A 10,289-nucleotide genomic window follows, 5' to 3' on the forward strand; every position below is an offset into this window, starting at 1 on the left:
AAAATCCCATCGGAGCATCACCGTCCAGGGCTGATGCACTGGAGATTAAGGTACCGCATAGATCAAAAGGCTCTTGATGTCGTTTGTATACGTATTTGGCTTTCCTCGTCTCAGAGGACTCACGGGGAGGCTGTATCCCCTTTCTGCCTTCTTGGGAGGTACCCCCTTCTTAGCCCCCCCCCCCCCGCCAATAATTAGATATTGGAGTGTACGAGATGCTGCAGAGGGAAACAAGCAACCAGCCCCCCCAGCTCTGCCGGCAGAACGGCTTCGTTCAGTGGAAGAACGCTGCTCGGATGCAACCCAGTCAGAAGCACCTTGTCGCAAGACAGCCGCTTTTATCCCGCTGTTGCACAAAACATGGTTACAACGCTGTGAAACTCACGCGGGCAGAAAAAAGGGGAATCAAGAGAGTGTGCGCAGGCAAAGAAAGCACACCAGCAAAAAGAGAATCTGGGGGAGACCAGAGAAAGCTGCATCTTACAAAATCGAGCCATTGAGTTGGACCAGGAACAGCCATCAGAGGTTTTGGGCCAGGGTGGATGTTGTCCCCAGTCTTACCCGGAGAAGGCAGGCAGTCTGCATAAAATGACTGGCTCCTGCCAATGGATTGTTGGCCTTCCCCAAGAAGAAAACAAGGTTCTGTTCCTCATGGATCTGAAGAAAGCTAATTTAGATCGCAACCCACTCTAAGCTGGATTAAATCCTTGGTCCTAGCTCAGTATTTGCTACACAGGTCAGTGATGCCTCTGCAGGTTTTCAGACAAGAGGGCTTTATCGGCGTTATCTGGGAAACGTACCGGGATTAAACCAGGAACTGGCTTGCATGCAAAGGAGGTGATTTGCTATTGAGCTACATCTCCTCCCATCTGCAAAAGGACCTTTGCTATCAGGTACCTAGACTGGGCACCGAGCACAGACTTCCAGAAAGGCTGTTGCCCACCATCACAAAGTCCCCGTTTCTCTCTGTCATCGGCATAAACACCACCCTGCTCTGGGTCATCCCGAGCGCTAGTAACATCAGCTCCGTCCAATGGATAAATCAGAAGGGAAAGGCGTCGAGTCAGCCCAGCCTCCCCGGTCGCCTCCTGCGTCCTATTTGCCACGCTGCCCTGCAGGGAGGACCTCCAGGTTCCCGTCTGCCCACGTCTCCGCATACATGTTAACAGCATAAACCGGGGTCTCCACGTCCTTCTCCGCTCCTCGGCGAGGCTTCTCGGTGCTCAGGGCTTCCTCCTCGTCCTGGGCGGGAGGGTGATGAATCTCTACCCCGAGCTGGTACACGGCTGTACCGGCTGCTGCGCCCACCAGTGGGGCCAGAACAGGAACCCACCACCAATAGTGTCCGGCACTGGAAAGACACAAGAGATGACACCAAAAGCCACAAGCCGGCCAGCTGTCGACTGCAGTGGGCTAGCTAATTTTGCAGCGTCTGTGCCATGTTGCATGAGAGCAAAGCTGCGGTTCAGGGGCGAGTACCAATGTGTACGCAGTCGCCACGAGCGAAAAGGAAGCATCGGTTTGGGGAGCCATGCGGAGAAGCGGAATGGCGTCGCCTCAAGTTAGGCATGGCTGGCTGGTCGACAGGGCAATGCAAAATGCGGTTGAGCGGCAGGGAGACTCCCCCGAAAGAAGGTTTTTCTGCCTGAGCATCTGTTGCCAACATGGCAGAAAAACCAACCATGGGCAGGAGCAAGCTCCGAAAATAAGAATGCAGATTCTTACATTTAAATTTGTAATCGAAGAATTCACGAATTTAAAAATATATTTTAGCATTATTATCATCATCGTGTCATTTTGGATGCTGAATTGCATTTGTATTTCTAAACCTCCTCCTTGTGAGACACCCAGAGAAATTGGTTTCACAAGGCGCTTCATCCATTTAACAAACAGGTGCACCCACCTGAATACTTGGGGACCCCATCCAGCCACGTAGGTGAAGAGTCGCGGCCCCAAGTCCCTGGCAGGGTTGATGGCGCAGCTGCAGTTTGCACCCATGGCCAGGGAGAGGGAGAGAACCAGCAAGCCCACGGCCAGCGGCTCCAGTCCCGGAGGGATGCGCTTGTTGCGGGCGTCGGTGATGGCCAGAATGCTCACCACCAGCACGGCTGTTCCCAGCACCTGTTCAGGACGCCGTAGTCACGACAGGCCAGGGACGGAGCGCAGGACAGGGGCCCGAATCGGGCCCTCCTGTCTCCCGCCCCACCCCCGTCCCCCACTACCAATCACTGGGTGCTTCCCCAGCTTTTGTGCCATTTCCTCCCTATCCTGAAAGCTTGAAATGCCTCTTGCAAATGTGAGCGACCGGCAACAAGAAGTTCAAGCAAGGCATGTTGTCCCCGCCTCCTTTCCCTTTGGCCCCACCCTTTCCCCTTTGCCCCACCTCCTTTCCCTTGGGCCCCCCGTTCCTGGAATGAGGGTCCCAGAGAGCTTCCCCAAGATGGAATTTGGCCCTCGGGCAGCAGAAGCTGCCTTTGGCTAACCTTCCCTGTCCCTCTGGAGGTGTGAGACCACCAACTCCCATCTTCCCCAGCCACACGCATGCCTCTGGACGGTGCTGGCTCAAGGAAGGCTGCCTAACCTGACACGTCCGAATGCCTCAAAGCTGCACGCTGCTTTCAACCATGCGCTGTATCACAGACCTCTCGAACATCTGCCTGCCCATCATGGTGGCCAGCCAGATGTTCGGGAAATCCCCCAAGGGGGCCGAGAGGCAAGGCCTGCTTGCCCCCCCGCTTTGCCCCAGCAAGTGGCAGATGGACTGCTTCTAAGCACGCCGGTTCTCTTTCTGCGGTCACAGTGAAAACCCCCGATTATGACCCGCTGGCTATGGCGGCACCAGCGTTCCCGGGGGAAACCCATCCCTACCTGGTCAAGGAAGCCGTTGCGCAGCGAGAGGTAGGGGGCCGGGTACGTGGCGAAGATGGAGGCCGTCTCGTGGGGCCCGGTGACCGCAAGCGTCCCGTTGCTGTAGCTGTGAATAGCATCTGTGGGGAGAGAATCCCAGCAGGAAGCACAAGGGGCAGCGGCTCCCCTCCTCTGTCTCCGGGACTCATACGCTCCCCCAGAAAGGTGACCTCTGGGCACGAGCAAGGTGCACCCAACGGGCGCTGCATGTGCCATGCACCACACGGCCGTTCCGGGCCCGGCAAAGCATGTTTCTAACCCGCACTAATGGCTAATTCTTCTTCATTTGGGGATTACAATAATGCAAAGCCCAAGTGGAGTCTCCACTTTTGCACGGGGGCAGAAAAACCACTGAAAAGTAAGAAGTAAAAAAGAAAAGAGCTCGTGGCACGGTCCCTGAATCTAACGAGATGTACATGCCACCCGACTGTCCCTTGCAAAATTTGGGAGGACGCGTTACCATAATACAGCGCATAGACGGTGCCTGCACCCAGAAAAGCGGCCAGGACCTGCACGGCGCAAAATATCGGCATCTTCCACCAGGGGCACTGATTGAGCAGGCACATGGTCAGCGAGAAGGCCGGGTTCAGGTGCCCTCCTGCAAGAGAGAGGGTGGAAGTTATGAGAGGGGGAGCCAGGCAGCACCCCCAGCTTGGCTCCGGATTTGGGGTGCACCTGGCTGCGAAGCTGCTGGGGCGTCTTAGACCCTGGACGTAATGCTTTGAGGGGAGAGCCCTTTTTGGTGGCCGTGTACATTAGTTCAGTTGTCAAGTGTGAAGCGAACGCTTCTCACCTCTGCTGTTCGCCCGCTACTTCTAGGTTTACAATACATTAGACACAAACAAGATAACCTTAAACTACAACTTAAACAACTTAAACTGCAATCTTGCTTCCCAAACCAAAAAGCAGACAAGAAAAACTCTGGGTGTCTGCAGTTTTGTGTTTGAAAGTTACTTCTTTCATAGCACCCATCTGACTACAAAGAGCGAAGGGACCTGGATTCTTCTGCCCTTAAGCGAAGCACTTTTATTTGGGAATAAGGCTTCATTTTGTGGTAGAACAACCCGCAAAGAAAACCCCCTCTCACCATTAGAAGAGGGAGCAGGTGAGGTTGATATCGATGGGAAAGTAGCTGGGCTGTGAGTCGCGTGTTGTTCATGGTTCGCAAACCATGGTTTGTCACTGTGGTTTGGGTTGCATGCCATAGAAACCCATGGTCCAGCGGCAGCCCACGCTCAACCCACCCTCCGTCCTGCCTTGCCATGCGAACCAGCCAGCCCCTAACCCAGAGACTGACATCCGGCGTGTTTCTTGCTGCTCCATCAGTCGCTGCTCCCCAGGGGTCTCGCTGGGGGTCATTCTGGGGGTGCCAAGGCCCACTGCCAGGCTGTGCCACCAGATCCAGAGAGTCGCTGTTGCAGCTCCTCTCCTCGCCGGGGCAGAGTTGTGGCCAGGTGTCTCTTCGGCTCAACATTAACAATCCAGCGTGCATCTTTTCCAGGAGAAGCAGGACTTTCGTGATGTGAATGGGTCTCCGGTGCCCAGTAAGGACCAGGCCACCCCAGTATAACAGAGACGCACAGGTTATTGCTAGGAAAACCTACGTCCCCCACATCCGGCTGTGTGGATTGCGGGCGAGCTCAGCAGGAACTGGGAAGATAGAGGGGGTTGGTTGATGAAGCCACTGCTCCTGCTGATTAAAGCATCTCTGTGCTTCAGATCTACGGGCCCCAATCCCTTTAGCTGTTTGGCTTTGCCCTTTTATTTTATTTGTATCCCAGAGAGGAAAACTTGGGGCCAAATGAGGCACAGGAAACAAAAAGGGCCCTGCTGTAAGTGACCCAAAGTTCATCCCTAACCCAGCATGATGTCTCCATCCGTGGTCAGCAGCCAGATACCCCAGGAAATGCTCATGCTTGCTTGCACCCGTGGCCTTGGGGCCTTGGGGCCTTGGCGCCTTGGGTCTGGAGGGAGCGGCTGAGCTTGGATACGGAGGTTTAATTTCGCTGGCTTAGCTCACGCTGTTTGGGGCAATAGTCACACAGCGGGTAAACGCGGGAGCTAAGTTCAGCCACGATAAGATAGCAAGGCTTGTTGTCAGTGGTAATTGGGAGCAGATCCTTGGCACAGAGTCCCTTTCCTGGCGCACTCGAGAGAGGCTTTGCGTTGCTCACCCGAGATGCCACCCGAGACGTGGATCGCCATCATCACAGCGATGCCGCTGGCCAGGGCTGAGCTCAGATAACCGCCTTTGGCCCCTTCGCTGGTGACGGACTGCGCGGCTGCGCTCAGCGTTATCAGCTGGGAGAGGGCCAGGTGGTTGTGGGGAAGAGAGAAGAAGAGCTTGGCATGAGTCTCCCTTTTGCTCTGACCCCAAACCTCCACTTGCCCCATGCTGCATCCCTCCCACAGCGCCATCCTGCCTGTCCACCATATGGTGAGTTTGCAAACTTACCCTGGAGAAAAACAAACACACACTGGATCTTTACATTTCCTAATGCACATACGACAAAACAGTAACAGAAGGGAGAGCCCTGATGCATCAGACCTAAAAACCTGTACAGGTCATTGCTTGGTGCATGGAGGTAGACTCCTCCTACACATGGAGGCTTCGCTCCAAATGATCAACAACCTCTCTGGATCCAAAGGCCCGTCTCGTTCATAATCTAGACTTCTGAGTCAAATGTGGCCAACTCAGTCGCTCCAGAGTTCCCACAAAGCCCCACATTTTTTCCAACCACCAATTGTTCCTGGTCTTTGGGCAGCTCCTCACCACTCTAAAAAGTCGAAATCTCTCTCTTAAGGCTTAGTGACTCACAGAGAGAAGCATACTCTTGAAAAAGCTGGAATTCGAGGCATTTTTCACCCACACTTTTTACCATGGGCCCACCCACCTGGATTACACCTCCCCTGGAATGCAGCTCCTCCCGCCCTCGCCACAAAGTTTTTCTGGAACTGCCATCCTTCTGGCACGCCGCTGCCCCTTGCAAGAACTTGGCAAAGAGCAAATGAGCACTGAGATCAAGGACTGTAAACATCGCACTGCAGACTCAGTCCCGGTGCCATCCTGAAGGCCTGGAAAGCATGCGTGCTTTTCCTTCCTCTGTACCGGCAGTGTTAGAACTCTCTCAGCCCAGGAGCCAGATGTATTTCAGAGACATATGCAAGCATGACATGGAAACACGGCAGAATGGGGCAGAACTCTGCAAGGACCGAGTGCAGGCCAGCTGGCACAGACCAGAGGGGGCTCGTCCTTGAATGCAAGTGAAACCGACACGGCTTGGAATTTGTCCGCGATGAAGGTAGTGGTGAAATTGACACAGCCAAAGGGGCTTACGACGGAACACAGGGATGCAGGGCGACTCCCCACCAGCAGGGCTTACGTCCACGTACGAAAATAAACAAGGTTAAGTTACGCTCAGGGAGGTGCTGCAAGATGAGATCTGAGCACCAGTCACATTAGACCATCTTTTGAGCAGTGACCGGAACATCCAGTGTATTTCACAATCCACGAAAGAAGCAAAACAGACCTTGGGCCCCTGAACTTTGATTTTTTTGCTCCAGCTGCCAGATCAGGTGCAATTAAGCCAATGCCCTGGGCTAGCAGTTAACAGCAAGGTATCAAAGCATGACCGGCAAGCAAGCAGGGCCAAAGAATGCCAATGTAGCCTTTTTGTTTGTTTGTTTTAGCGGACATAGTCCCTAAATGAAAAACTAAGGAAGGACCAACCTAACATCTGGTCTAAAGATAACCATATTAAAGTTTCCCATCCTGAGTTAGCTGTTTGCAAAGGCATACAGAGCATTTGGTCCAAGCAGGGTGAGATGATATTTGAATTAGAGTAGCAAAGTCTAAATTTCTGCCTATGCATGGAAATTAGTGTAGGCACACTGAATGTTGAGCTGCACCCTGTACTGTCCCCTGTCATTCTGGACAAAAGGTTTCCTCTTTTTTGACAAGTGTGCAGGGGACCTTCCAAAGAAGTCAGCCGTCCTGGGCGCCTTCACCAGGAAGGCAAGGGTGCTTTTCAGATCTGAAGACAAAGGCCGGTCTGTCTACCCTTTCGCTGCAAAAAGGTTTTCTCTCAAAAAGGATTTTAATCCCGTGCACAAAAAATGACTTTGAAACAGCCAGGCACAATGAAACACTCTAAATCCAAACGCCAGCCGGATTCCGTAGGAGGTGATGTTTTCAGGTCATCCGCATCGTCAACCTTTGGTCAGTAAGTGGCAGGGTTGCGGGAAAAGCATTTCAGAGAGTGTGTTGAATGGGAAAGCAGGGGTTCACACAACTGAATGCTTCTGCATACCAACCCCCACAAATAAGCACCCCACTCTGCTTCTTCCCTGAATGTAGGATACTAGGATCTCAGGGAGAAAGCTAGCTTGGAAGTCCTTTCCCTGAGATGCTAGCCTTTGATGAGCAAGAGTGTATTTACATCAGTGTGCTTATTATTGGATGTTTGCCACCTTGTCTCTTTGTGCCGGCGTTTCACAAACAGAAACAGGAACCGCTTGTAAGTCGGCCCCCTAATTTTTCACAAAACGGATCACCATCAAAGCCCCTGGAGTCAGCTACCCAGTGGAGAAGAGGTCTCTCTTGAAGTTTCTGCTCTCCCTGACTTGACACTGAAACTGCCATTTCTAACACCCCTTTAAAAGCCAACAGAATATTTGCTCTTCTGGGTTAAAGATGTACTAGAAAAGAAAGAAGAAAATACTTGAATTGTGTTCTGTGATACATTCTTGGCAGTTCAGATTAAATCTCGACAGAGTGTGAAACACACCTGTTGCATGTCACACAGTACGTTCTTGTACACGCACTTGCCTTTTCTACTTTAATTTGTATTGTGAGCTTTGAGCAATTGAAACAGAAACTGACCAAAAAAAAGTAAATCAACCCATCCAAATCAAAGTATTGCATGAGAATTGAATATATTCACTTGTCTCGATATGGTTGTGCACCGGATACAAGAACATTTGCTCTCAGGAAATTGCACTTCTGGAGACCTGAGGTGGAAGTTCAATTCCAGAGAAAAACAACCTCATTATTCAAACTGAAATCTTCAAAAGGCCTCTTTTGAAGCAAGAAAACTAACGGGACAGAGCAAAGAACTGGCTGAGCAGGGCCAGGCCGCCAAAAAGCTGGATTGTTTCTGATAAAGACGGACAGCCTCAGCATCCGATCGAGCAAAGATCCAGAGCTGTTTTATGTACCCGTGCATGCATGCAGCCAAATTAATCAGAGTTCTGTTCTCTTGGAAATGATGCTCCGCGTTGGGAAACTGGGCTTTTAGGTTAGCAGGAGCTATCCAACGCTGCACAACTGAACTGAGGATGAACCCAACAGCAAGGGCGCTTGCAAACACTGCTATCCAGCCAAGGCACCCTTCCTCCACCAGCTCCCAGGTCTGAGTTCTTGCACCACAAGGAATCCAGAGGGAAGCTCGGCCCTTGATCTGCAAGTCCAGCTCCAGCTTTCCTAGAAGTCCAAAGGGCTCTCTCTCTTTCCACCCATTTCAAAATCAGCACAAAGCCTCTTCAGCCCTCACCCCAGCGGGTGCACGACCGTGTCTGTGAAGGCACAGCACCTGCTCTCCAGGCTGAAAGTCTCTGGTTCAGTTCCCGGTCTCTGCAACCCACGAGAACCACTGCCGCTAACGGAAGATGTTACTGAACAGATGGACCCAGGGTCTGACTCAGTTTAAGGCAGATTCCTACATTTCATTTTTCAATGAGCACTTAACCAGAACGATCAGGGCAAGAGTCTTTCTCTGTTTTCATTTGGAACCATAAGGACTAGAATCTCTCCCTGTTTTCATTCGGAACCATAAGGACTAGAATCCTACTCAATTTTTGGGAAAGCAGAGTAGCACAGAACACTTTGCCTACCAGACCTCCCATGTCTGATTCCTGGAATTTCCTGGCAGGGCTACAAAGGATTCCCAGCTAAATCCCAAATTGCTGTTGCCAATCAGTACAGGCAATATGGAGATGGGTGGACCGAGGGCTTGACTTGGGATAAGGCAGCCGCCGCCGCCGTGTTGCGCCGCCAGCGCCACATCCAACCAAGGTATCCTGTCCCTCTGGCCCCGATTCCTTCTCAGTGCCCACGGGTTTTAGGACCCTCCAGCCCCCGACGGCTGCAAAGCCGCTGCGACTCACGATCAGGATGAACACCCCCAGGAGCTCCGCCAGGCACTGCCGAGCCAGGAGGCTGCGGAGATGGAGGCAGGCCCGGGCCTTGGCCAGGAAGCGGGCGTAAGCCATGCCAGCCGGCTCGGGAGGAAGCAGCTCGGCGGAGAAAAGATCCTGCCGAGGCTTATATGCGTGTGCTGCAGAGCGTCACTCATTTGCTACCAGTGATAACACATTACCCTCCGCGGAACGCTTGCCGATCGCCCGGGCGAGTTATGCGAGGGCAAAAGGACACAGTGCGGAGCGACTCCCTCCCCAGAGCAGCCGGGAGCGTGGCCAAGGAATGCCCATGCTCCGCTCCCGGCCCTGGAGCCATGGGCCCTGGAGTGCGCCGCAGCACCCGGCCGGCTCGCGAGGAGGCTGCTGCGTGGCGAGGCCCCGCCTGAAGTTCGCACGGCTGGCCCCAGGCGGCTTACGGAGCCACCCTTCATCCTCACAACAACCCTGCGGGGTAGGTTAGGCTGAGAGGGGGAGCCTGGCCTGAAGGAAAAGGGAAAAGGAAAAGGGTTTGGCCTGGTTACCTGGAGGAGCGTCTCCTTCCATATGTGCCCGCCCACCCCTTAGGATCCGGGGCAGACGCCCTTCTCCGGGTGCCTTCCCTGAAGGAGATTAGGAGGGTGGCCACCCGGAGAAGGACCTTCTCTGTGGTGGCTCCCCGACTCTGGAATACGCTCCCTAGAGGGGTTCGCCTGACGCCGTCACTGTATTCTTTTTGGTGCCAGGCAAAACCCTTTTTATTTTCCCAATGTTTTAAGACCCGACTGTTTGAATCGGGGTTTTCATGATTAGTTGAATTTTTAGGACGCCGTGTTTTAATTTTTTTACATTTTGTATTGTTAAACCATCCCAAGACTTCAGTAATGGGATGTTCTAGGAAAGGTTTAAATAAATAAATAAGTGGACCCCCCCCCAAGCTTTACTGCTGAGTCAGGACTCGAGCCCAGATCTCCTTGGTCCCACTCATGCAGGGAAGGAAGCTGTTGCTTTGTCCTTCGCTGCTGCCGCCAGATACAACCCCTGGTTTTTGTCTCTACCGATTACCAATCCTTTGTACATGTTGGCTTCTTTAATGTCTGTTTAAAAGGTAATTTAAATACCACAGAATTGCTGAGAGGAGGAGAGCCTCGCTGAGTCGAAAGGAGGTCAGAAGGGCTTCCGATCGGTTTAATGCAGCCCCCTTTGAC

At 52.8% G+C, this 10,289-nt stretch overlaps 1 protein-coding gene across 1 annotated transcript; it reads right to left on the reverse strand.

Annotated features, from left to right (window-relative positions):
- Window positions 1–214: 214 nt before the first annotated feature.
- Window positions 215–6,020, reverse strand: AQP10 (aquaporin 10). Its single transcript, XM_044448833.1, has 5 exons — window positions 5,082–6,020; window positions 3,368–3,505; window positions 2,869–2,987; window positions 1,904–2,121; window positions 215–1,351 (listed from the first exon to the last, which is right to left on the reverse strand). The coding sequence occupies exons 1-5, from the start codon at window positions 5,323–5,325 to the stop codon at window positions 1,096–1,098; spliced, it is 975 nt and encodes a 324-aa protein (XP_044304768.1). The 5' UTR covers window positions 5,326–6,020; the 3' UTR covers window positions 215–1,095.
- Window positions 6,021–10,289: the final 4,269 nt, after the last annotated feature.

This window comes from Varanus komodoensis, unplaced genomic scaffold, assembly GCF_004798865.1.
Source record: "Varanus komodoensis strain SLA01 unplaced genomic scaffold, ASM479886v1 scaffold55, whole genome shotgun sequence".
NCBI classification, from domain to species: Eukaryota; Metazoa; Chordata; class Lepidosauria; order Squamata; family Varanidae; genus Varanus; species Varanus komodoensis.